The 27,839-nt window shown below is 42.7% G+C and overlaps 1 protein-coding gene across 3 annotated transcripts; it reads right to left on the bottom strand.

Moving 5' to 3' along the window:
• Nucleotides 1–24: 24 nt before the first annotated feature.
• On the bottom strand, nt 25–27,598 carry LOC106603671 (fasciculation and elongation protein zeta-1). Of its 3 annotated transcripts, none has more exons than XM_014197632.3 (10): nt 27,215–27,598; nt 23,269–23,637; nt 20,894–20,945; nt 19,772–19,855; nt 18,874–19,042; nt 15,545–15,870; nt 3,438–3,518; nt 3,233–3,308; nt 2,771–2,836; nt 25–1,373 (listed from the first exon to the last, which is right to left on the bottom strand). In XM_014197632.3, exons 2-10 carry the CDS (start codon nt 23,592–23,594, stop codon nt 1,348–1,350), a joined length of 1,206 nt encoding a protein of 401 aa, XP_014053107.1. In that variant the 5' UTR covers nt 23,595–23,637; nt 27,215–27,598; the 3' UTR covers nt 25–1,347. The 3 variants fall into 3 exon arrangements, with proteins under 3 accessions (XP_014053107.1, XP_014053106.1, XP_014053104.1); XM_014197631.3 differs by having other exon boundaries at nt 25–1,392; nt 20,894–20,993; nt 27,215–27,597; XM_014197629.3 differs by having other exon boundaries at nt 20,894–20,993; nt 27,215–27,597.
• Between the last annotated feature and the right edge of the window lie 241 nt (nt 27,599–27,839).

The raw sequence follows: 27,839 nt of genomic DNA, 5'->3' as shown, positions 1-27,839 counted from the left end.
AAAAAAAGCACTTCTGGCACACAGTTTTAGGGTAGCATGTTTATTTGAACTTGTGATTAGCAATGTAGTATTCTCATACATGGCTCAAAGGAATTCATAAAATGAGCCCATTTCATCATTGACAAACTCCATGATATAACTCCATGTGGCAGAATGGGGTGACACATACACTATTCATTAAATAAAAGTATAAAATGAACAAAACAGTATCATGATGACCTATATCAAATATCAGATCACAGTAAAAATAAATTATCAAAAGAGCACTGGATATTCAAACATCATTGGCTGAAAAAAAACATTCAAATATACAGCACCTGTAATAAGCTACAGTGCTACCATGGCAGGCAGAAAAGATAAATGGCTTTTTTATTCAAATGAGTTAAGTTTGTCAAATAATGAGAGAACTGTTCAGTCCAAATTTCCTACATGTGAGTGAAACCCATCAGTCCTCAATCTTTTTTAAAACATTTTTTTAAACTTTTACCCCTTTTTTTCTCCCCAATTTCATGGTATCCAATTGGTAGTTACAGTCTTGTCTCATCGCTGCAACTCCCATACGGACTCGGGAGAGGCAAAGGTCGAGAGCCGTGCGTCCTCCGAAACACGACCCTGCTTCTTGACACAATACCCATTTAACCTGGGAAGCCAGCCGCACCATTGGGTCGGAGGAAACACCGTACACCTGGCGACCGTGTCAGTGTGCACTGCGCCCGGCCCGCTACAGGACTCATTAGTGCATGATGGGACAAGGACATCCCTGCCGGCCAAACCCTCCCCTAACCCGGACAACGCTGGGCCAATTGTGCGCCGCCCCATGGGTCTTCCGGTCGCAGCCGGCTGCGACAGAGCCTTGACTTGAACTCAGAACTCCTCTATAATCTTTACAATGTGACATTTGGGTCTACAGACAAAATGGCATCCGAACCAAACCCCTTTGGGCCTGAGGTACAGTGAAGTAAAACATAGCCGTGTGAATATCTGATAACATCAAATGATCTCTGTAAAAACAATTCAACAAAACAAACTCTTCCCTGTATAACTGTGTGGTCACTGGACAGTATTTGCTTGTCATGCTCTGAATAGAGATGAGTTAGTCAGTTTTTCAGTGGGGATACAGTGGCCCCATAAAGTAGTTTTCAGGAGGCAGCCATTTTGGCTCTGGATGGATCTTAGTGTGCAGGAAGGACAAGGTGAGCTCAGCAAAAAGGAGTAGTTTTATTAGATGAGTAAGGTACAGAGTTTTAGATGGTAACGATCCATGGCTGACAATGAAAGCGGGGGTAGCTCATGCAGCTTGGACGGGTGGAGGGTTGCCAGATTGGAGAGTCCCCTCCAAAGTCTCCGTCAGACAGCAGCCCATGGCTTCAATTCTTTAAGTAGGACACAGCACTGGAGAATTAATTTTTTTGTTAATTAGGGATACTTCAATCATCGTTATAATAATTATATGCTTTGTCAACTATCAAATTAGCTAAACATTATCATTAGCCTGTATTTTTTTTACAGCCTCATTTCACATGACATAAGTTTAGACAGGAAACACATTAATTTAACAATTTATTAGAAAATAGATGACAACACATGTGGTCTTGGCGTTAGGCTCTGCTCCTTCAGTGGAGCTCACTGCCAGAGCCATGTGTCCATTAGTGCCATTAGAATAAAGGCAGTGAGCGAGATATACCAATCCCCCAGACGGGAACAAAAGCAGAACCAAACAGCTGGAGGCTGGGGTGGTAGTAAGTAGGCTAACAGAAAACAGACAATAAATAGCAGGTGGCAACAATGGCTGCAGCAGCAGCAATATTAAGCAGCAAAGAGAAGCCAATCATATAGGTTAGCACAGCAGCAGATGATGTGTGTGAAGAACTGATCAACTCAAATAGAGCCCCACAGTGGAGGTGTCATAATACCAATAAAACTTAGCGGTCAAACAAGGAAATTGTTCCAATTGTTTTTCCACCATTAATTTTTCCCATAGGTGATTTTCGAAACACTTAAAATAAGGGCTCTGTTTCGTGTAGGCTTACCCTGGCATAACATTTTGATAACTGTGTAAGACAGTTCACAGAATTGTCATTTTTTAAAGAAATGTGGCCAATTTATTCATTACTAAATGTAGCTAACATTAGATCGTTAATCCAGAGATTCTTACCTTTGTCTCAATTCGGAAGTCTCGTCCAGATCATCATGGCCTTTGTAGTTATTTATGATAGCTACATTAGCAGATAATTATTTCATTTTTGGAGGGTAAATACAGGCGAATATATGGATAAAAGTCACCTTGTCCTAGAGAGATTTACAGTTATCAAAATGTCACGCCAGAGTAAGCATACACGAAACACAGCCCTTAATTTAAGTGTTTCTAAAAACAAATGATGGGAAAAAATGAATGGTGAAAAAGCGATTGGAACAATTTCCATGTTTGACCGCTAGGGTTTATGGGTATTATGACTCATACTGTGGTACTCTATAGACCTCCATATTAAGGTAGGAAGTGTTGTTTGAATCCGATTGGTACGATTTCAGCTGATGCTATCAAACACACTATGTAAACACTCGAGTTCCCCGTCTGAACTGGCTTCTCTTAATTATTATACCAGTATAGCCCCTTTAGGTACCATGTATCAGGTTATGTTGTACTTTCCACTTTTGTTGACCCTTACTTGGACAATATACTGTAAAGGCTTTTCAATTAGTTATTCCCTTACACTTAGAGTAATACCTATGTAATGTTAAGTGTTTCTAAACCTAATAAAGCATCAGTTACCTTTTAATATGTAGTCAGTTAGCAGTGTAGGCACCTTCTCACTGTCCTCCTTCATGGCATAAAGAACTGTGGGGAGAAAAATAAAGCAAGGTGGCTCTTAGCGCTGAGTATAGCACTGCTGGGGATTGACACACTTTTGGAGTTCTTTGAACATTGTAGGTATTGACTTACAAGTTACCTAACAGACGGGACACAGACTAACCAAATAGAAAATTAGGTTTGTACCAGACTATCTGAACAAAACTAACTTTGAGGGTAAATTTGTTTGTTTAAGGCAGCGTTTCCCAAACTTGGTCCTGGGGACCCCAAGGAGTGCACGTTTTGGTTTTTACTCTAGCACTACACAGCTGATTCAAATAATGAACTCTTCATCAAGCTTTGATTATTTGAATCAGATGTGTAGTGCTTGGGCAAAAAACAAAACTAGGAAACGACCCATTAGCTTAACATTAAACTACTTACTATTAGTGATCATCTGAAGGTCGTCCACAGTTGGAGGAGTTGCTTTCTTGTCATATGGAATTACCGTGTTTAGATACTGAACAATGAAGACAAAGAGAGACAGTTACGGAAGAAATGTAGCAGTGTTGAACCCACATGCTTCATTGTAGATTTAACACACTGATATACTTGGTGGCTAAGAGCTGTAAATGCTTAAGTGTCTGACCAGTTTGTCCATCCCTGTGCTGCCAAATGTCTGTCTGATGCCTGTCTGCAGGATGTTGGAGAGACCCTCCATACTGAAACGCTGGAACACAGACAATCACTAGCGGTGAGTAACAACAACCCTCTGTCATCACAACACAGATTTAGTAACACTTTCTATGAGACAGCTTTCTTGTGATGCATTCTAAATACATTATAACATTTCTCTATGCATTCATACAGCTTATACGGAGTTATTATGAATATAGTATATTAGCCTGTTTTGTAATGAGTGAAAATTGCGCCAGAAGAAATGGCAGCAGTTTTATGGGCGCCCAACCAATTGTGCTATTATGTGTGTTTTTTCACGTTATTTGTAACTTATTTTGTACATAATGTTTCTGCAACCGTATCTTACGGCAAAAAAGAGCTTCTGGATATCAGGACAGCGATCACTCACCTCGGATTAGACGAAGATTTTGTCTTCAACAAACAAGACGCACAAGACATTCTCCAAACACCCGGTAGGGCTGACATCCCCGTTATTTTCAAGAGGAAGTGACGCAGCTACAGAGGACAAAGAGCCGGATGCCTGGTCAGGACCCGGAAAAGGCGAGTGGGAAAGCTGCCGTTACCGTCAATACTACTCGTCAACGTGCAATCATTGGACAATAAACTAGACTAGGTACGATCACGAATATCCAACCAACGGGACATCAAAAACGGTAATATTCTATGTTTCACGGAATTGTGGCTGAATGACGACATGGATATTCAGCTAGCGGGATACACGCCGCACAGGCAAGATAGAACAGCACACTCCAGTAAGACGAGGGGGGGGGGGGGTCTGTGCATATTTGTAAACAACAGCTGGTGCACAAAATCTAAGGAATTCTCTAGATTTTGCTCGCCTGAAGTAGAGTATATTGTGATAAATTGCAGGCCACACCACTTGCCTAGAGAGTTTTCAGCTATACTTTTCGTGGCTGTTAATTTACCACCACAGACAGATGCTGGCACTAAGACCACACTCAGTCAGCTGTATAAGGAAATAAGCAAACAGGAAACCACTCACCCAGAGGCGGCGCTCCTAGTGGCCGGAGACTTTAATGCAGGGAAACTTAAATCAGTTCTACCAAATTTCCATCAACGTGTTAAATGTGCAACCAGAGGGAAAAAAATTCTAGATCACCTGTACTCCACACACAGAGACGCGTACAAAGCTCTCCCTCGCCCTCCATTTGGTAAATCCGACCACAACTCTATCCTCCTGATTCCTGCTTATAAGCAAAAATTAAAGCAGGAAGCACCAGTGACTCGGTCCATAAAAAAGTGGTCAGATGAAGCAGATGCTAAACTACAGGACTGTTATGCTATCACAGACTGGAACATGTTCCGGGATTCTTCCAATGGCATTGAGGAGTACACAACATCAGTCACTGGCTTTATCAATAAGTGCATCGAGGACGTCATCCCCACAGTGACTGTACGAACATACCCCAACCAGAAGCCATGGATTACGGGCAACATTCGCACTGAGCTAAAGGGTAGAGCTGCCGCTTTCAAGGTGCGGGACTCTAACCCGGAAGCTTACAAGAAATCCTGCTATGCCCTGCGACGAACCATCAAACAGGCAAAGCGTCAACACAGGGCTAAGATTGAATCATACTACACCGGCTCCGACGCTCGTCTTATGTGGCAGGGCTTGCAAACTATTACAGACTACAAAGGGAAGCACAGCCGCGAGTTGCCCTGTGACACGAGCATACCAGATGAGCTAAATCACTTCTATGCTCGCTTCGAGGCAAGCAACACTGAGGCATGCATGAGAGCATCAGCTGTTGAGATGACTGTGTGATCACGCCCTCCGTAGCCGACGTGAGTGAGACCTTTAAACAGGTCAACATACACAAGGCTGCGGGGCCAGACGGATTACCAGGACATGTGCTCCGGGCATGTGCTGACCAACTGGCAGGTGTCTTCACTGACATTTTCAACATGTCCCTGATTAAGTGTGTAATATCAACATGTTTCAAGCAGACCACCATAGTCCCTGTGCCCAAGAACACAAAGGCAACCTGCCTAAATGACTACAGACCCGTAGCACTCACGTCTGTAGCCATGAAGTGCTTTGAAATGTTGGTAATGGCTCACATCAACACCGTTATCCCAGAAACTCTAGACCCACTCCAATTTGCATACCGCCCAAACAGATCCACAGATGATGCACTCTCTATTGCACACCACACTGCCCTTTCCCACCTGGACAAAAGGAACACTTATGCTATTCATTGACTACAGCTCAGCGTTCAACACCATAGTACCCTCAAAACTCATCACTAAGCTAAGGATCCTGGGACTAAACACCTCCCTCTGCAACTGGATCCTGGACTTCCTGACAGGCCGCCCCCAGGTGGTGAGGGTAGGTGGCAACACATCTGCCACGCTAATCCTCAACACTGGAGCTCCCCAGGGGTGCGTGATCAGTCCCCTCCTGTACTCCCTGTTCACCCATAACTGCATGGCCAGGCACGACTCCAACACCATCATTAAGTTTGCAGACGACACAACAGGAAAAGGAGGACCGAGCACGCCCCCATTCTCATCAACGGGGCTGTAGTGGAGCTGGTTGAGAGCTTCAAGTTCCTTGGTGTCCACATCAACCACAAACTAGAATGGTACAAACACACCAAGACAGTCATGAAGAGGGCATGACAAAGCCTATTCCCCCTCAGGAGACTGAAAAGATTTGGTATGGGTCCTGAGATCCTCAAAAGGTTCTACAGCTGCACCATCGAGAGCATCCTGACTGGTTGCATCACTGCCTGGTATGGCAATTGCTCGGCCTCTGACCGCAAGGCACTACAGAGGGTAGTGCATACGGCCCAGTACATCACTGGGGCTAAGCTGCCTGCCATCCAGAAGTCCCTAAAAATTGTCAAAGACCCCAGCTACCCCAGTCATAGACTGTTCTCTCTACTACCGCATGGCAAGCGGTACCGGAGTGCCAAGTCTAGGACAAAAGTATTCTCAACAGTTTTTACCTCCAAGCCATAAGACTCCTGAACAGGTAATCAAATGGCTACCCGGACTATTTGCATTGTGCCCCCCCACCCCTCTTTTTACGCTGCTGCTACTCTCTGTTTATCATATATGCATAGTCACTTTAACTATACATTCATGTACATACTACCTCAATTGTGCCGGCCAACCAGTGCTCCCGCACATTGGCTAACCGGGCTATCTGCATTGTGTCCCACCCGCCAACCCCTCTTTTACACTACTGCTACTCTCTGTTCATCATATATGCATAGTCACTTTAACCATATCTACATGTACATAACTACCTCAATCAGCCTGACTAACCGGGGTCTGTATGTAGCCTCGCTACTTTTATAGCCTCACTACTGTATATAACCTGTCTTTTTACTGTTGTTTTATTTCTTTACCTACCTATTGTTCAACGAATACCTTTTTTGCACTATTGGTTAGAGCCTGTAAGTAAGCATTTCACTGTAAGGTCTACACCTGTTTAATCAACGCACGTGACAAATAAACATTGATTTGATTTGAACCCAACAGCATTTATGAAGGCTGTTAATTTAAGAGGAGTGGTTATGAATGCTTATGATATTAAAATCAGACATCACCACAGGTCAATGGTATATTGACTGGTTGTACATTATGATGAGGGCTACAGTAATTGACTCTAGCCTCCATTCTTACATTGTCATTACTAAATAGATAGAACTACCATGGTATTGGACAGGTACAGTACCAGTCAAATGTTTGGACACACCTACTCATTCAAGGGTATTTCTTTATTTTTACTATTTTCTACATTGTAGAATAATAGTAAAGACATCAAAATGATGAAATAACACATATGGAATCATGTAATAACCACAAAAGTGTTAAACAAATAAAAATACAATGCGTCAATGTGACAAAATCTGAAATTTGGATTAGTCAGACCAAAGGACGGATTTCCAATGGTCTAATGTCCATTGCTCATGTTTCTTGGCCAAGCAAGTCTCTTCTTTCTCTTCTTCTTATTGGTGTCCTTTAGTAGTGGCTTCTTTGCAGCAATTCGATCATGAAGACCTGATTCACACGGTCTCCTCTGAACAGTTGATGTTGAGTTGTGTCTGTTACTTGAACTCTGTGAAGCATTTATTTGTGCTGCAATTTCTAAGGCTGGTAACTCTCTAATGAATTTATCCTCTGCAGCAGAGGTAACTCTGGGTCATCCTTTCCTGTGGCGGATCTCATGACAGCCAGTTTCATCATAGCGCTTGATGGTTTTTGCTACTGCACTTGAAGAAACTTTCAAAGTTGTTGAATTTTTCCGCATTGACTGACCTTCATGTGTTAAAGTAAGGATGGACTGTCGTTTCTCTTTGCTTATTTGAGCTGTTCTTGCCATAATATGGACTTAGCCCTATTTGGTAAAATACCATCTTCTGCATACTATCCCTACCTTGTCACAACACAACTGATTGGCTCAAACGTATTAAGAAGGAAAGAAATTCCACAAATTAACTTTTAACCAGGCACACCTGATAATTTAAATGCATTCCAGGTGACTACCTCATGAAGCTGGTTGAGAGAACACCAAGAGTGTGCAAAGCTGTCATCAAGGCAAAGGGTGGGTACTTAAAAGAATCTAAAATATAAATTATATTTTGATTTGTTTAACCCTTTTTTGGTTACTACATGATTCCATATGTGTTATTTAATAGTTTTGATGTCTTCACTATTATTCTACAATGTAGAAAATGGTAAAAATAAAGAAAAACCATTGAATGAGTATGTGTGTCCAAACTTTTGACTGGTACTGTATGTTCGTTGATAATCTGTTCCTGGATATGGACGGGCTGGTCTATGCTGTTTCTAGGGTTGCACATTTTGGGGAATATTCAGAGGTGGAAACTTTCCGTGGGAATATATGGGAATTAACGGGAATATATGGGAATTAATGGAAATATATGCAAATGAATATTAATACCATTTAAATGTAGATGTTTTTTGCATTGGATATATTTACCGTATCATATGGAGACAGAAACATAAACCTTTTACCTTATCCTAAGTAGACATCATTTGCAAATTATTAAATCCTTCCAATAGAAAAAAAAACGATTTAGTTACGAATTGAACTTTAATTGAGTTGACTCTTCACATAGGATGATTTCACTGAACAACACAAGAAATGGAATATTGAATGATCCCCAATGATCCATCGCATCTCCCAAAAATGTTTGCTTCATACATCTGTAAAATGATAGTCTAGAAACGAAAGCTTTGGTTGTCTTCCTCTCAGGCTTCCATGTCTTCTTCCTGGGCCTCCTCAATGTCCACCTCTTGAACATCAGACTCTGAGGCCTCATCTTCACTGTCACTTTCCAACCTTGTTGAGAATGGCTCGTTGTCAGGCTCAAAAAGCCTCAAATTTGCCCGGATGGCCACCAATTTTTAAACCCTTGTATTGGTCAGCCTGTTGCGTGCTTTTGTGTGTGTGTTCCCAAACAAGGACCCAGTTGCGCTATGAGGTGGCTGATGTTGGTGGGATTTGGAGGATGATGGAGGAAACAGAGGAAAGGGCCTCAGATTCACAAAGTCCCTTCCACCAGGTGGCTGTGAGATATGTTGGCATGACTGCCATCCCAAATAGCTTACTTGGAAGTGTACTTCGCCAGACTGCCAAGAACCTTGCCCTCATCCAGGCCAAGGTGGCGAGACACGGTAGTGATGACACCATAGGCCTTGTTGATCTCTGCACCAGACAGGATGCTCTTGCCAGCATACTTGGGGTCCAACATGTACGCTGCGGCGTGTATGGGCTTCAGGCAGAAGTCTTCTTCAGGCAGAAGCCGCTTTTTGATGTATTTCAGAACTGCAGTTTCCTCTGCTTGGAGCAACAGTGAAGTGGGCAGGGCAGTACGAATTTCTTCTCTTACATCTGCAAGCAGAGTCTGTACATCAGACAGGATGGCATTGTCTCCCTCAATCCGTGCAATGGCTACTGCTATAGGTTTCAGGAGTTTCAGACTGCTTACCACTCTCTACCAAAATACATCATCCAGGAGGATCCTCTTGATGGAGCTGTCCATATCGGCAGAGGGTGATATGGCCATTTCCTGGAGATCCTCCTTCCCCCCCAGGAGACTGTCAAACATGATGACAACACCACCCCAACGGGTGTTGCTGGGCAGCTTCAATGTGGTGCTCTTATTCTTCCCACTTTGCTTGGTGAGGTAGATTGCTGCTATAACTTGATGACCCTTCACATACCTAACCATTTCCTTGGCTCTCTTGTAGAGTGTATCCATTGTTTTCAGTGCCATGATGTCTCTGAGGAGCAGATTCAATGCATGAGCAGCACAGCCAATTGGTGTGATGTGTGATGTGAGGGTAGGACCCCTCCACTTTAGACCAAGCAGCTTTCATGTTCGCAGCATTGTCTGTCACCAGTGCAAATACCTTCTGTGGTCCAAGGTCATTGATGACTGCCTTCAGCTCATCCGCAATGTAGAGACAGGTGTGTCTGTTGTTCCTTGTGTCTGTGCTCTTGTAGAATACTGGTTGAGGGGCGGAGATGATGTAGTTAATTATTCCATGCCTACGAACATTCGACCACCCATCAGAGATGATTGCAATACAGTCTGCCTGCTCTATGATTTGTTTGACCTTCACTTGAACTCTGTTGAACTCTGCATCCAGCAAATTAGTAGACAAAGCATGTCTGGTTGGAGGGTTGTATGCTGGGCGAAGAACATTCAGAAATCTCTTCCAATACACATTGCCCGTGAGCATCAGAGGTGAACCAGTTGCATACACAGCGCGAGCAAGACATTCATCAGCATTTCTCTGACTACGTTCCTCCATTGAGTCAAAAAAAAATTCTGATTCCAGGAGGACCATGAGCTATTGCTATCGATAAGGTGTCTGATTCATCATTTTCACCTCGAATAGAAGTAGAGGGACTTTTGTCAGAGGTTGCTTGTTGTGAGCGCTGAGGGAACTTTAAGCACTTGGCCAGAGGATTCTGCATCTTTGTTGCATTCTTCACATATTATTTGTCACAGTATTTGCAAATGTACACAGCTTTTCCTTCTACATTAGCTGCAGTGAAATGTATCCACACATCAGCTAGAGCCTGTGGCATTTTCCTGTGAAGATTAGAAAAAAATGAGTAAAAAAAAACAAATATAATTCCATGTACAGATAAATAGTTAAGCACTTAGATTAAACAACTCCTTTGTAAGATAAATGTTTTAAGATGAAACAGGTGAATTAACCCTCCTCAGTTAGTAGGCTCAAGCAAGCTAAAACTCACATGGTAGCAAAAACTAACTAGCAGAAATTGTTAACAAGTTAGAAATTATTTAAACACACTTTGCTGTAGGCTACTATTTACTAGTTAACAAAAAATCATGTATGTCATTTAAAATATATTCACACCACCCAGTATTGTAATCAATAGCATCTCATTAGTGTGCAAGATCTTGAGAATGAGCTTTACATGTGATCGAAGACTGCACTGCACATGTGATAGAAGAGTGCACTGGGCATGCAGAGGGTTGCAATTCCATTGAATTGGGGATAGTTTAACCAAAATATGCCACAAGACCTAGAATTGCCTTATGTGTATCCCACAAAAAAGGTTCACTGTTATAAGCTAACTTTTTGATGAATTTAAGAAAAGTTCCCCAAATTCCTGGCCTCAAATTCCCATGGAAAATTTCCGACCTTTTGCAACCCTAGCTGTTACTGTAAGAGAACCTATGGTCACTTCCTCTGTGAGTACTCTGTCTGTTCTTCCCGTAAGTTCAGTTAGTTAGGACCTAATGGTATCTCGGTCCATTATCTATGTTGATGTGTGAGGGAGAGAGAGAGAGAGAGAGCTGTCTGGCTTGGAAATGGATGTGTATGGACATTAAGCCCACATGCGTGTGTGTGTGCATGCATGTGTGTTGACAGATACACGCATGCACGCACACGCGCACACACACACACACAGAAAACTACAGGAAAAGGAGGACCGAGCATGCCCCGATTCTCATTGATGGGGCTGTAGTGGAGCAGGTTGAGAGCTTCAAGTTCCTTGGTGTCCACATCACCAACAAACTAACATGGTCCAAGCTAGAGGTCAACCGATTAATCGGAATGGCCGATTAATTAGGGCCGATTTCAAGTTTTCATAACAATCGGAAATAGGAATTTTTGGACGCCGATTTGGCAGATTTTAATTTTTTTTACCTTTATTTAACTAGGCAAGTCAGTTAAGAACACATTCTTCTTTTCAATGATGGCCTAGGAACGGTGGGTTAATTGCCTTGTTCAGGGGCAGAACGACAGATTTTTACCTTGTCAGCTCGGGGATTCAATCTTGCAACCTTACGGTTAACTAGTCCAACGCTCTAACCACCTGCTTTACATTGCTCTCCACGAGGAGCCTGCCTGTTACGCGAATGCAGTAAGAAGCCAAAGTAAGTTGCTAGCTAGCATTAAAGTTATCTAATAAAAACAATCAATCAATCATAATCACTAGTTAACTACACATGGTTGATGATATTACTAGTTTATCTAGCCTGTCCTGCGTTGCATATAATCACTTAGGTACACGTTGCTCCAACCATAAACATCAATGCCTTTCTTAAAATCAATACACAAGTATATATTTTTAAACCGCATATTTAGTTAATATTGCCTGCTAACATTAATTTCTTTTAACTAGGGAAAATGTGTCACTTCTCTTGCAAAGCTCAAAATTCAAACTACAGAATTATAAATATTTAACTTTCATAAAATCACAAGTGTAATACATCAAAATAAAGCTTAACTTCTTGTTAATCCAGCCGCTGTGTCAGATTTCAAAAAGGCTTTACGGCGAAAGCACACCATACGATTATCTGAGGATAGCGCCCCGCACACAAAAGCATGAATTTTAACCAGGCAGTTGCGCCACGAATGTCAGAAATAGCGATATAATGAATGCCTTACCTTTGATGATCTTCTTCTGTTGGCACTCCAAAAGGTCCCAGATACATCACAAATGGTCATTTTGTTCGATAATGTCCTTCTTTATATCCATAAAAATTCAGTTTAGCTGGCGCGCTTCAGTCAATAATCCACCCAGTTTCCCTCCATCAAAATGCATACAAAATGAATCCCAAACGTTACTAATAAACTTTTCCAAACAAGTCAAACAACGTTTATAATCAAACCTTAGGTACCCTAATACGTAAATAAAGGATACAATTTAAGACGGAGAATCGTTATTGTCTTTACCAGAGAAAAATACCAAAGAACGCGCTCTCTTCCACGAGCTTGGAAACACTACAGCCAAAATGGGAGCCACCTAGAAAAATTACAATTTCTGGCTCATTTTTCCAAAAACCTTTATGAAACTCTTTCTAAAGACTGCTGATATCTAGTGGAAGCCCTAGGAACTGCAATCTGGGAGGATTTCACCTTATAATAAAAGTGACAGCCATTGAAAACAGTGGTAGGCTGAAATGTTTTTGGGGGGATGGTTTGTCCTCGGGTTTACGCCTGCCATATCAGTTCTGTTATACTCACAGACATTTTAACAGTTTTAGAAACTTTAGAGTGTTTTCTATCCAAATCTACCAATTATATGCATATCCTAGCTTCTGGGCCTGAGTAACAAGCAGTTTACTTTGGGCACGCAGCAAGAGCGACATCGCTGATATATACAGAGAACAGAGTCTGCCCGAGAATTGAACCCTGTGGTACCCTCATAGAGACTGCCAGAGGTCTGGACAACAGGCCCTCCAATTTGACACACTGAACTCTATCTGAGAAGTAGTTGGTAAACCAGGCGAGGCAGTCATTTGAGAAACCGAGGCTGTTGAGTCTATCGATAAAAATACGGTGATTGACAGAGTCGAAAGCCTTGGCCAGGTCGATGAAGACGGCTCCACAGTACTGTCTTTTATCGATGGCCGTTATGATATCGTTTAGTACCTTGAGCGTGGCTGAGGTGCACCCGTGACCAGCTCGGAAACTGAATTGCACAGCAGAGAAGGTATGGTGGGATTCGAAATGGTCAGTGATCTGTTTGTTAACTTGGCTTTCGAAGACAACGAAAGGCAGGGCAGGATGGATATAGGTCTATAACAGTTTGGGTCTAGAGTGTCACCCCCTTTGAAGAGGGGGATGACCGCAGCAGCTTTCCAATCTTTAGGGATCTCGGACAATACGAAAGAGAGGTTGAACAGACTGGTAATCGCGGTTGCAACAATGGTGCCTGATAATTTTAGAAAGAGAGGGTCCAGATTGTCTAGCCCAGCTGATTTGTACAGGTCCAGATTTTGCAGCTCTTTCAGAACATCTGCTATCTGGATTTGGGTGAAGGAGAAGCTGGGGAGGCTTGGGCAAGTAACTGCGGGGGGTGCGGAGCTGTTGGCCGGGTTTGGGGTAGCCAGGAGGAAAGCATGGCCAGTCATAGAGAAATGCTTGTTGAAATTCTCAATTATCGTGGATTTATCAGTGGTGACAGTGTTTCCTAGCCTCAGTGCAGTGGGCAGCTGGGAGGAGGTGCTCTTGTTCTCCATGGACTTTACCGTGTCCCAAAACTTTTTGGAGTTAGAGCTACAATATACAAATAAAGCTAGCCTTTGCTTTCCTAACTGACTGCGTGTTTTGGTTCCTGACTTCCCTGAAAAGTTGCATATCGTGGGAACTATTCAATGCTAGTGCAGTCTGCCACAGGATGTTTTTGTGCTGGTCGAGGGCAGTCAGGTCTGAAGTGAACCAAAAACTGTATATGTTCTTAGTTCTACATTTTTTTGAAAGGGGCAAGCTTATTTAAGATGGTGAGGAAATTACTTTTAAAGAACGACCAGGCATCCTCTACTGACGGGATCCTCTACGGAACTTAATGATGGTGTTGGAGACGTGTTTGACCATGCAGTCGTGGGTGAATAGGGAGTACAGGAGGGGACTAAGTACACACCCCTGAGGGGCCCCAGTGTTGAGGATCAGCGTGGCAGACATGTTGGTGCCTATCCTTACCACCTGGGGGCGTCCCGTCAGGAAGTCCAGGATCCAGTTGCAGAGGGAGGTGTTTAGTCCCAGGGTCCTAGCTTAGTGATGAGCTTCGTGGGCACTTTGGTGTTAAACGCTGAGCTGTAGTCAATGAACTGCATTCTCACATAGGTTTTTCTTTTGTCCCAGTGGGAAAGGGCACTGTGCAGTGCGTCATCTGTGGATCTGTTGGGGCGGTATGTGAATTGGAGTGGGTCTAGGGTATCCGGGAGCACACTGTTGATGTGAGCCATGACCAGCCTTTTTAAGCACTTCATGGCTACCGATGTGAGTGCTACAGGGCGGTAATCATTTAGGCAGGTTACCTTCGCTTCCTTGGGCTCAGGGACTATGGTGGTCTGCTTGAAACATGTAGGTATTAGACTCAGTCAGGGGGAGTTTGAAAATGTCAGTGAAGACACTTGCCAGTCGGTCCGCGCACGCTTTGAGTACACATCCTGGTAATCCATCTGGCCCCGGGGCTTTGTGAATGTTTAAAGGTCTTGCTCACATCGGCTACCGAGAGCGTTATCACACAGTCATCCAGAACAGCTGGTGCTCTCGCGCATGCCTCAGTGTTGCTTGCCTCGAAGCGAGCATAAAAGTAATTTAGCTCGTCTGGTAGTCTCGCTCACTGGGCAGCTCGTGTCTGGGTTTCCCTTTGTAGTCCGTAATAGTTTTCAAGCCCTGCCACATCCGACGAGCATCAGAGCCGGTGTCGTAAGATTCAATCTTAATCCTGTATTGATGCTTTGCTTGTTTGATGGTTCGTCTGAGGGCACTAACCACTAACCCACACATTGACTCTGTACCGGTACCCCCTGTATATAGTCTTGCTATTGTTATTTTACTGCTGCTCTTTAATTACTTGTTCTTTTTATTTCTTATTCTTATTCGTATTTTTTTAACTGCATTGTTGGTTGGGGCTTGTAAGTATGCATTTCACTGTAAGGTCTATATCTGTTCTATTCGGCGCATGTGACTAATACAATTTCATTTGATTTGATTTTGATACACACACCATCATCATCATCATCATACAATATTGGTATGTGTCCCTCCCTCAGTGCTAACCTTCATAGGCATGGAGGCGGGCTTGGAGTCTGTGCAGGCGTTGATCATAGTAGGTGTACCACCAATCACGGTCGTGGTTATCGCGTTACCCTGCAGACTGAGGCCCTTGTCGACCCGGCGCCTGCGCTTGCCCGTGTCCCGCTGCTCCTTCTGGCGGTTCTGCACCTCCATGAGGGCCGTGATGAATGTGTTCTTCACCTCCTTCTCAAACTCCAGCTCGTCACGACGCGCCAGCTGGGTGACCAGCTCCTCAGAGTACTCCCTGATGGCCGCCTCCACCCGGCACAGCAGCTCCACCAGGGCCGAGCTGGGCATCACACTCAAGCCTGGAGGGAGAGAGAGGCATGGAGGTCAGGTATAGAGCTACAGTAGCCTGGAGCCCCGCTCTGCATGAGCTGAATAGCCAAATCCTATGGCCATTGTCACAAACAGACAGATCTGAACCCAGGCAAACTGACATAGGTCTGGAGGGAGGAGGGGAGGAGACGTTGGTTGTAATCAGGTATAGAGCTACGCTACATTAGCCTGTTGATTCCAGATGCTGTATAGCCAACTCTTACGGTCATTGTTACTAATAGATCTAGGACCAGGCTAACTGTACATATAGGTGAACAGAGATTCAATATGCATAATGTTATATACTGTATAAGGGATATCAAATTGCTTTCCTTGAGGGACAAAGCACAATGACATAAACTGCTTGGGAAAAAGAAAACCTGGGCCTGCATTCATAAAACATCTCAGAGTAGGAGTGCTAATTTAGGATCAGGTTCCCCCTGTCAATATAACAATATTCATTGTGATATAAAAGGCAATACTGATCCTAGATCAGCGTACTTTGAGACACATACTTTGAGACACTTTATGAATATGAGCCCAGTACCACTTCAGGCCTCAAGGGCAGGAATTGAATAGTCCTGCTGTATACATACAGTCAGTGATGTGTATTCATGGATGCCATGGGAAGTCAGGCTTCACATTTTTTTTGACCAATAATAAAAATGTATAATAATAATACAAATATTTATTTTATCTCTCTGTGTTTCATAATTGTACTTCAATTCACAAGAGGCTGAATGTATCTTAAAGGAGAAAGCATCCGAGCGAGCGAAACAGCGCCCCTCTGTCTCTCTACATGTAGGCCATCAAGCTGATGCTGTCCGGTCCAAACGAGTATGACATTGTTGCCGCCTGTAGCATTGAATGCAAGGGAAGCCAGCGAGTATCTGGCCTCCCTTGACAAAAAAAGTATAAAAAAATGTACCAATCAGCGTTGAGCTATACTGAGTGAGCTCAACTGTGAATGGTCCTGGCGCACCAAAAAAAAGTGTCAAGGGAAGCCAGCTTGGATTTGGCGTCACTCCTATCAAATCCCATTGAGAGCATACTTGAACTGTTGCACCTCGTTGTGTTGTTGTCCTCCGGTGGCTAGCTAGCCAGATTGCTAAAATTGGCATTTTCCTAAATTAGCCATGGATGGAAATAGGGATTTGGACTTGTGGTTTTAGGGATTTGGACTTGTGGTTTTACTTCATTCTCCGTACTGGCCAATGATTATAACGGTGATTCTGATCCAACCATTAATTCATACATTGTTGTGCCCCTGACCTGGGAGGATGGAAGTTCAATATGTAGCTAGATATAGAAGGCTAATGTTAACTAGCTAATGTTTCCCAGAATGGAAGTTAGGGTAGCGAGCTAGCATTTTAGCCAGGTAGCCTAGGACAACAAAAAATAAAAGCGTGTACAGGTATGACAGAGTGATAGACTGTTTCGTCAACATGAAAGAGAGGAGGATGACATTGGAGTTTCTCTACGAGTCAAAATGTTTTTCTACATTCACAAACACGCACGCACACACATAAATCAGAACCATGGACAGCCACATCACATTTAGCTTATGTGGATTGAACAAAACATTTTTGGGTATCTTTTAGTTGTCACTCTATTAGGCTAAGCAGAGGTGAATTGATGATGTTGAAATGTTGAAGTTAAAATGGTGCTGGAATAGTGGAGGCAGCTGCTGTTTTCTTTGCGACTTGCAGTAACTCTCTGAGGTTCTAAATCAATAGTTGTTTAGTGGTCTGAAAATGTCAGAAACATTAACTTGCTTGTACAAGCTTTAGGTCATGTAACTGTCTGTTACTGTACATGCAATATGCTTTGTGGACTTTTGTTTTATTTTTTATTTAACCTTTATTTAACTAGGCAAGTCAGTTAAGAACAAATTGTTATTTACAACGACCGCACTATGGGACTCCCAACCACGGCCGGTTGTGATACAGCCTGGATTCGAACCAGGATTCGAACCACTTCACTGGACAGAGATTGCTATCTGGTTTTGTGATAAAATAAAGGTGTGGTTGAATTTATTCTGGCCACTGTCTTCTTATTTCTCGGCCATTAGGCCTATATATCACAGTCGCAAGGCATATGAATTAACAGGTTATAGAGCAAACAATGCAATTATCACAACACATAGATTGTAATGTCTTTATTGGGGGGGTGGGCTTGGCTTCCCCAGTGATGTTACCCACACACCGCTACTGCATACAGTATATGAATTGATTACATAAATGGGAGGAAAGTGGGATGATATCACCCGTATGTCACCTATGACGTTTTTCATTGGTCTTGACATTAAATTCTGAGAAGAGGAACTGGCCTTTGACGGTTTCTGTGACTGTGGGTGATACTGTCCAATACTACTACTATTTTTGGAAGTAAACACACACAAACACACACCAAGCAGGACAAATAAAAATGTGTCTCATGCAGGGGAGCCACATGGTTACACAATGTCTTTCCACAGGGAACCATATTGAGTGTGTGACATGGCCCTCTGAAATGATCGACTCATACAAAAAATGCCTGCTGTAGGTTTGTCCAGTTATTCATCCTATATTGACCATAGAGGCTGAAGACTGATGAAAGTTCCAGATGTTTACTCAGGTAAACTGATAAGACAACCATATTGTCTGAACTATGAACCCTCACCCAATCAAAGTCCTATAAGCAGGGCGTTAGCCTACTGAGCAAACCCTAGCCATTAACTCAAACAAGTTTACATATTTTTGTCTCGGAGAAGGTTACTCAGTGACACAGTCACAGCTCATAGCACATCTTTAACCACTACAAGATCGGTCAATTGTCACTTTCTTTTTACACACTGTTGTATGAACAGGAAATAGATTTTGGAAAAGGTGTCTGTCCACAACTCCAATGAAAATCTCAATTGGACCTTGAATTGCTACAATTTTCATTTAACTCCTTGGTATATGTGACTTGGTGTTTAACCCTTCAGGCAACCTTAGTTTTTGGACACTTACCTTCATAAGAAGGCATGTTGTTATTGGAGGCCTGGGACAGCTGTCTGATCTCTTCCAGAAGGGATGGGTTGGTCTTGGGTGAGGAGTGTCCACTCTCCTCCTCGTCGTCCTCCTCTGTCTCACCAGGGTCCGGAGAGTTCTCCATCATCTCAACTATCTCCTCAATGACCTTGGAGAGAGAGAGATGGAGGGAAGGTAGATGAATGTACAGTAGCCTATGCTATAATGCAGAAGGGAGCTACTTGAAATAAATAGTCTTGCTATACATTTAGCCTTGGCCTAAATTGCCTTGGCCTTTCTAACCACTATTATTATAGTATATGGGGGGGTTAATGTATTCTACTTTTGTATGCTTTAAACTGTCTAAATTAGATTAAAGTAACTGTCCAGAGAGAATCTCACATTTAAAAGTTAATATTCTGTTAACTCATACCCAAATAATGTTGTTGACTCATCTTTTATTCATATTTGTGGCCAAAACATAAATTGGAGAAAAACCCACCTCTAACTTATATCTCAAACAGACCATTTCAAAAATGTTTGCTACTTCCTCATAGAGGATGATGGTCAATAAGCGGTCTACTTGCATTAATATTTTTATTGACCGGTATACACCAACACCATTCTATTGTTGGGGTACGCACACACCATTCCAACACAGAAAAGCTGCTTTTTAACATACTTATTACAATTTTCTTTTAAGGAAAACTATTTAACTTGTGTTGTAAATAATTATAGGTCATATTTCATAGAAATCTGGAAACACTGGACAGTTACTTTAACTAAACCCAGTAATATACAGTACTTAACTGGAAGTCCTACCAAGTCCTTTGGATAACAGGAAGTACATGTTTCTTTAAATATTTTTTTTATAGGAAGTACATGTGTCTGTAGTCACCTGATCAGCAGTGAGGAGAGGCTCCTCGCTCAGGCAGTTGGCATTGTCGTTCTTCTCGTTCATCTCCTCCTCTTTTTCATGAATCTGTAGAATACAAGAGAGAACGAATGAAACCATGGAAACCCATTCAGCCACATTAGTCCTACAGTAGCTTAACTTCTTAGTATTGGAAACAGAAACCATGGAAACAAGGTTTATAAATAAGAGTACAGAAAAGCCATTCACCTATATTGGATTTATCTTTAGATTATTAGCATTGACATTTAGGGAGCTAGTGAACATGGCCCAAATATGACCCCATTATCCCCCTCTCTGCTCTTCATCTGAAAATACAATTTATTACCCTCGAGTTTAGCAGCCAATTTTAAAGTGTTTGGGTTGTGCTTAGTCAGACTCAAATTGCCCCAAATCTATCTATTGTCCATTGACTGTCTATTTTGTACTTGATTGCTTTTGATGCTCATTGTTTTTATGCCATTGGCCTCACCCCAGTTAATCACTACAAGGATGTCAATCAGTAATACACTAAACCGGGGGCATGGAAGGGTAAATGCTGATGGAATGCTTTCCACTGTTTGGAGAGTCGCGTATACAGTAGCTTCCTGCTGGGGACTGTTTGTCTGCGTATTGGCCCTGACCCAGCCCTGGTGCCTTGGCCCTGACCCAGTGCCTGCAGTTGCATGTGAGAGCAGACTAGATGAGGAGAGGGAGAGAAGGTGTAGGAGGGTGGTGGTTGATTGACAGATACTAAGTAGCATGCAGTCAAGGCAGTTCAGCCTTGATTTTTGGTGTCAGGTCAGGTGACGTTAGTACCACAAGCACAAGGCATGAATGAACATCCAGCCAGCCAGCCAGCCTGCCAACACACTCTAGCTAGCACGTTTGCTAAAACGTTGGTCTCCTACAGCATGTTCTCCCACATTGCCTCACTAAAGAACACACTGCAGTCAGTCAAACATATCCATTCAAATAAAAGTCTAAAGATCTAATGAAAAAATGTACTTCCAAGATGTTGTCTCAGAATGTTGTCTTTCCAGTTGAGAAGAAAGGGGGTTGGAAAATGGAGAAACATGATTCTTCCGATGACCTTAAAGTATTTTGGAGTATATTGGAGGGCGTTACCTCCTGATCGGAGAGGTTGCCGTTGAATCCCTCTGAGTTGGGGTTGTCCCAGCTGGAGACAGAGGAAGGGACGTAGTTATCCATCAGCGCATCCCACACACTGAAACATGGACATAACAAACACACATTCAGTCACCAACACTGCAACGCAACAAAAATACACTGTAAAAATGCAACAAACAAAAAAAAGGAGATGTAAACACACTTAGCCACCAACATTGTAACAGGACATCTCATTTACTCAAATACAAGACAAACACTCAGTCACCAATCATGGAACGGTCAGGACATCCCACACACAACACAGCACAAAACACTATCAGTCCTCAAGGCTGTAACTATCAGGAAACAGGCTCTTTTGGGGGGGGGGCATAGAATGGTAATTCAATAATAATCCCAAATTCTGTGGTGGTTTGTGATTAAAAGAATTTAAGGAGGAGGATGGATTACATCATGAAGAGAACCATCCTTCTCTTCCTCCCTAGATGACCCTCCTCTTCCCAAATCACATTTGATAGAAATTGTCAATTGTATATCTGCAGCCATTTTCTTCTATCAGTGTTCCGTTGAACATTTGCAGACAGTGAATGCAGAGGAAGAGATGTTCACATCACTTTATTGTGCTTCATTCTCATTTGTTGCTCTTTTATTTCACTCTGTTTTGAGCGGTCTCTCAAAAATGATGTCCCTGAACTTGTCAACATAATTAATCAAATCAAAATGAACATCAAAATCCTCCCTATTGCAGTCCAGGCTGCAATGCACACAGTCAACTAACAATAAAATCTAAACTCACAGTTTACACATTTTTAACAGGTGTCCAATGTGAATAAGTATAGATAAAAACAGCCCCTTACAGTATTGTGCAGGTCCTCCTCGAACTATAAGATCCTCGGTCCAATCAAGGCTTTAGCCTTGTGAAAATGACCAGAGTAGAACTCTCCCTTTGTTTCCCCTTTCCGTGTTTTTCCCCCAGCTTGGCATAGCACCCAAACCCTACCATCCTCTTAGTGGCACTGCCCAGCCATTCACCATGCAGGAAACAAGCAGCCATTCATCAGGACTCATGACCTTAGAGGTCATGCCTGTTGTGTTGTCCCACACACACACAAACACCCACACACCAGCCATCTCTCCATCTGCCAAGCAGGAACTAGCTGGTACAGCACCGTCCCATATGTTTGCAAACCTTTAGTTCATCTGGCCATTAGATTGAACCGATCATTCCATTAACTGTGTTGCATAACATAAATAATCTATAAACTATCACATTTGGCTAGATAAAATAATGCTTGGATAAATGTGTATATATTCCTTGCACCACTACAAGGATAAGGATAGGGGAACCAATTTCAAAACATTCAAATCAGAAACATCATATGATGCAGTTTCTAACTCTGCAGTGCAATGTAGAATACAGTAGATCATCAAATGCAAAACAAGGTCATTAATGCACCCCCACATGCTAACAACAGCATCCCCAACATACATCTTTGTATATCATTATATATCATCAATACTTTGTCCTTCGGTCCTATGTACTCTGAATATGGATCAATAGGCATACCCAAGGGCACCTACAACCAAGCTATTTTTAGCAAGAGGGTTTATTTCCACCCAATGCGAGAATGTCTGTGTTTCTGCTTCAGAGGCTGTTGGCGAATGGGAGTGCTAGCTGCCTGCTGGTAGAAGCAGGGACAGACCAAAAGTGCGTTCAAAAATACATTTAATAATTCAAGGCCTATACCAGCTGTGGACTTACTGGGGTGGGCAGGGTCACACGGGTGGTTTGTGTTTTTGTGTTTTCTCGCCTGGTGGGTGATTTGGTCGCTGTGAGGTGGGCTGAGTATCAGGATCTGAGTGCTGGGTCATGAGCTATCCAGTGGTATTGTTATAACAGTAGTGGTATATCAGCCAATGCTCTGTTTAGCTGATAGCTGTGATGACTTGTGGTATTCTATCTAAACTGTAATGAATGCATAGGTGTAGTGTTCATAGCTGCTCCTTCACACCATACCCAGACTTTACATGCTCTGTTTGCAGTAAATAGTGTGCCTTATGGATAGGATTGTATAGTCACAAAAGTATGCAGTATGAAGACAGAAGAGGAAGACATCATCAGACATGATGGACTACCTAAACAAGTAAGCACTGACCAATGCTTTGTTCAAAAGATTGCTGCAAAGAATGTGCCATATTATCAAAAAGATTACTGGGGTGCATTGTACAACCCAAAAGGTAAGCAGCTGAAGTGAAAAATCACTTCCCCCGTGATACACCATTTGTATCTTAAGCTCTTATCACAAAAGCACAGACCCTTTATGCTGAGGTCAGACTTAAGCTTAAAAACCCCAAAGGTGGTGGCCGACACTTACTCTTCATCCTGCAGCCGCTCCTCGTCCTCCTCGGTGTGAGACTGGTTGCGTACGGGGGCCAGGCCCTCTGTCTTGGTGTTGTAGTTGTGGAAACAGACATTCAGCTTCTCGTCAAACTCGTTGACCAGGTCCTCCATGGACTTGAAACTCATCATCTCAGAGAAGTTCTCCAGTTCAGAGAAGTCCTCACGGGTGATGGGGACCAGGGGGGCCATGGGGGCCAGGGGGACAGTGCTGTAAGTGGGTCGGCTAAGGGGCATGTCCTCTACCCGGCAGGGCCTGAGGTCCTCGAACTCCTCATCCAGGCACACAAGCGGGGCCTCCATGGTGGGTGTCCCCAATCACAAGTCAATGACAGAGAAAGGAGCCCTAGCATAGGGAAAAAAGAGACCAAAATTTGAAAACAACATGGACTTTACAGGGGGTTGCTTTTTTGAATTTGCGTCATTAGATCATACTCCAGAAACACTGTCAATACCACTGACCCAGAATTTCTGGGTCCCAGCACCGGCACCAGTACTTCAGGTCTCAGGAAGACATTAGCGATGCTAATTCGGCCATCTGCTACATCAGCAGTAGCACATCTGATTCAACAAACAAAGGCTTGGTGGTTAGTTGAATCAGGTGTGTTAGTGCTGGGCTGGAGTAAAAATACTTGATTACATGATAAATTCACACATCAGTTAAGAGTAATTTCAATTGGATATTTACCAATAAAATACACATAGAAATGTTGCAGCAAGTCTGGAATGGCAAAGTCCCTCCCAGACAAAGAGGAAGGGACTCAGCTGGACCAGGAAAGACCCAGTCCCCCAGGGAGCCAAAATGGTTAATTAAGCAATACTGGTGGGATTTCATTGATGAGGAAAGGGATTCAGGGACTGACAGTCATTATAAAGACACTACAGTGTCCACCCATTATGTTGTCTTAAGAGCGATACTCAACAAAAGAAAGGGCATAGCTAGCCCTAAATTTAGACAATGTGCTAATTATAGATTTTATCACCGTGGCAAATTCTGTTTCACAGCAAGATTGTACCAAGCACCATGAAACTTGGGAAACTGTCACGTCCTGACCAGTAATAGGGGTTATTTGTATTGTAGTTTGGTCAGGACGTGGCAGGGGGTCTTTGTTTTATGTGGTTCGGGGTGGTTGGTTGTTTAGAAGGGTGTTTGATTTATTATTTCCAGGTTTTGGGCTATGTTATATGTTTTGTATTTCTATGTTCATTCTAGTATTAGTATTTCTTTGTTTAGGTCATTGGGTGTTGGACTCTCAATTGGAGGCAGGTGTTTCCTAGTTGCCTCTGATTGAGAGTCCTATATATAGGTATGTGTTTGTGTTGGTAGTTTGTGGGAGATTGTGCTAGGTATAGCTTTTATGCCTTACCGGCCTGTTATTAGTCATTGTGTTTTGTGTACGTGTTTATTTTGGTTTTTCCTTCTTTGCCAATTTAATAAAAGAAGATGAGTGCACATAACCCCGCTGCGTTTTGGTCCGACAATGATTTTTCTTTATCATCTGACGAAGAAGAACATGACAGAAACATTGTTCAAGACGGACACTAACCAACTTAAGTACAAATCCTAAACACTTAAATCTACAGTATATGAGGTCATATAGCTATAATTATCAGACATCCTCTGATGAATTACTCTGTATGTAATTCTTCATATTACTATCCTGGTAAGTATGGAGTGATCTGTACGAAATTAACAACAACAGTTGATTCTTGTGGAAGACTGTTGGATGAAAGTTGTGTTTCAGTCCAAGTTCTGATGCAGTGCAATTACAGGAGTGAGAGCTAAATGTACTAATGTTTTTCCTGGATCTTTGCATATAGCCAGGGAGTGTCGTGGAAAGGAATCCATTTAAAACAAGATTGTGTAAGCCTCTTCCTTTCTCTCATCACATTACTTAGCAAAGTGCCACTTCATCAAAAGACAGATATTAATCTTTAGCCCCTCCTTTGTGTCTCTGTCTCTTTCTCCCATCATACCCACCCTTATTTTCTGCAGAGAAGCCTCTGAGTATGTATTCATATAGCATCTCAAAGTTGGAATGCTGATGTAGGATAAGTTTGGCCTTTTCATACACGTCGACCTAGAGCATTCCAAACATGCTCAATGGATGACGTCTGGTAAGTATGCAGGCTGGAAGAACTGGGACATTTTCAGCTTCCAGGAATTTTGAGCATATCCTTGTGACAAGGGGCTGTGCATTATCATGCTGAAACATGAGGTAATGGCGGCGGATGAATAGACAACAATGAGCCTCAGGATCTCGTCACGGTATCTATGTGCATTCAAATTGCCATCGATAAAATACAATTGTGTTCGTTGTGCATGCACATACCATAACCCCACTGCCACCATGGGGTTTACAGCCGCAAACGGATCGCCCACACGACTTCATACACGCTACCTGCCATCTACCCAGTACAGTTGAAACCGGGATTCATCCGTCAAGAGCACACTTCTCCAGTGTGCCAGTAGCCATCGAAGGTGAGCATTTGCCCACTGAAGTCGGTTACATCTCTGACGATGAGCTTCACTGAGATGGTTTCTGACAGTTTGTGCAGAAATTCTTCAGTTGTGCAAACCCACAATTGAATTAGCTGTCCGGGTGTCTGGTCTCAGACCATCCCGCAGATAAAAAAGCCGGATGTGGGGGTCCTGGCTTGGTGTGGTTACACGTGGTCTGCTGTTGTGAGGCCAGTTTGGATGTACTACCAAATTCTCTAAAATGACATTGGAGGCGGCTTATGGGAGATACATTAAATGTAGTAAGAGATATTTGCAGCTTTTCATGACTACATGAGAAGCTTTGAACTTTTGTTAGTTCTTAGTCCATGTGTAAATGAACATCTTGCAGGTAGATACAAAGAAAAGACTGAAAATAGCAGAACATTATTTTGTTCTGGTAGACTGCCGTGAAATCACGGCTGAGAGTGACAATATGAGTTTGTTTGCGTTTGTGTATGTTTGTATATGTATGCCCATGTGAATGTATATGCAGTGAGTGTAATGGTGTGCATGCATGTGTGTGTGAATGGGACATTTGACCTTCACCTTAACCAATGGACCCAGGTAATGGTGGTGTTAACCTACCACTGTTTTGCTCCTTGCCTGGGGCCAAAACACCCACAAACCACCAAGACCAAAAAAAACATTTACATTACATTTACATTTACGTCATTTAGCAGACGCTCTTATCCAGAGCGACTTACAAATTGATGCATTCACTTTATGATATCCAGTGGAACAACCACTTTACAATAGTACATCTATATCTTTTTACATAGTACATCTATACAAACATAGTATACAAATATAGTACATCTATATAAATCTATATAAAACAATCACAGAATCTCATCAGATGTCCTTTAATACAATGTAACCAAATAGCTGTCCCCATTTTAAACTGGCAAAAACAAACGCTAGCACACTGACTGGAGAATAAATCAATATTTGTTGTTATGCAAAATCCATTGCCATAATTTCATTCCATAAGATCTTATGGCTATAAAATAAAAATATATAATCATTTTTGGACATATTTGGGACAATTCAATTGATACAGCGATGGGTGGATCATATGGTTGCATTTATCTCAGAACAATACAAACACGTCTTCTGCTATTCATATTCATATGGCTGTGTGGCTGCCTGCCGAAGCCTCTCTCTGTGGTAAACATGAATATTAATAGGAATATGTTTACATCTATTACTTTCATTGGTTACATGAGAACATGCTTGTCAGTTCCCATAGCCATTATGGAAGAAAATGGATTTGGGGTAAGAAGAGAAGCGAGAGGGAGAGGATGAGGGGACGAAGAGATGGAAGACAAGACCATGGTTACATAAGAGGGAGGGAGATGATGGAAAACAATGATGGAGGGAGAGGTGGAGGTAGAGAAGGATAGATAGAATGATAGATTACCTGCAGTAACTGTGCCTCCTGTAATATGGCTTAGAAACAGAGAGACGGTCCCTCCTTGTCCTAGGCAAGGCAGATCTGCATTACAGCACCTTCCTCTGCAAATCCCAACACTGGCCAACCAACAGCAATTACAGTCGTTCCAGAGACTTGAGAGAAAAAGAGGACGAGAGAGAAAGAACCATGACAATGTCCGGTGCTGTTCTGTCCGTCCGTTCTACTCCACTAACACACAGCCCCCTCGCTTATCTCTTTCTGCTGCTAGCAGCGCGTTGTTTTCGAATCAGTAAGCAGCCTCAGCCACAGAGAGAGAAAGAGAGAGAGCTACATCACCTGCCTGCCTAACAGAATCATCATCCCCCTCTCCCCTCCTCCTTCTCTCCCTTTGTCCATACCTCCCTCCTCCCCCTTCCTTCCTTCCTCCTTCCAAGGCTCAAAGCCCTCAATATTAATGAGGAAAAGGGCAGGGGGAAGGTGAGGAGGTGAAGGGAGAAGCAGCTGCACCATGTGTGTACTGTAGAGACCAGGCAGACTGTGTCCGCCATGGCTACATTATTAGGTTGTCCTGGAACCTGCTACTTATCATTCTATGTGTAGAATGGCAGGAAAACTAGCTTCATTGACCAGA

This window comes from Salmo salar, chromosome 04 (assembly GCF_965601325.2).
Source record: "Salmo salar chromosome 04, fSalSal1, whole genome shotgun sequence".
Lineage (NCBI taxonomy): Eukaryota > Metazoa > Chordata > Actinopteri > Salmoniformes > Salmonidae > Salmo > Salmo salar.
The sequence above is the reverse complement of the archived record's forward strand: the minus strand, read 5'-3'. Positions and strand labels throughout refer to the sequence as shown.

Coding starts and splice junctions, on each gene's coding strand:
- LOC106603671 (XM_014197629.3), bottom strand. CDS start 23,594: ATGGAGGCCCCGCTTGTGTGCCTGGATGAGGAGTTCGAGGACCTCAGG. Junction 15,871..18,873: donor CAACATGCCTTCTTATGAAG/GTAAGTGTCCAA, acceptor CTCTCCCTCCAG/GCTTGAGTGTGATGCCCAGC. Junction 2,837..3,232: donor CCTTCAGATGATCACTAATA/GTAAGTAGTTTA, acceptor TTCTCCCCACAG/TTCTTTATGCCATGAAGGAG.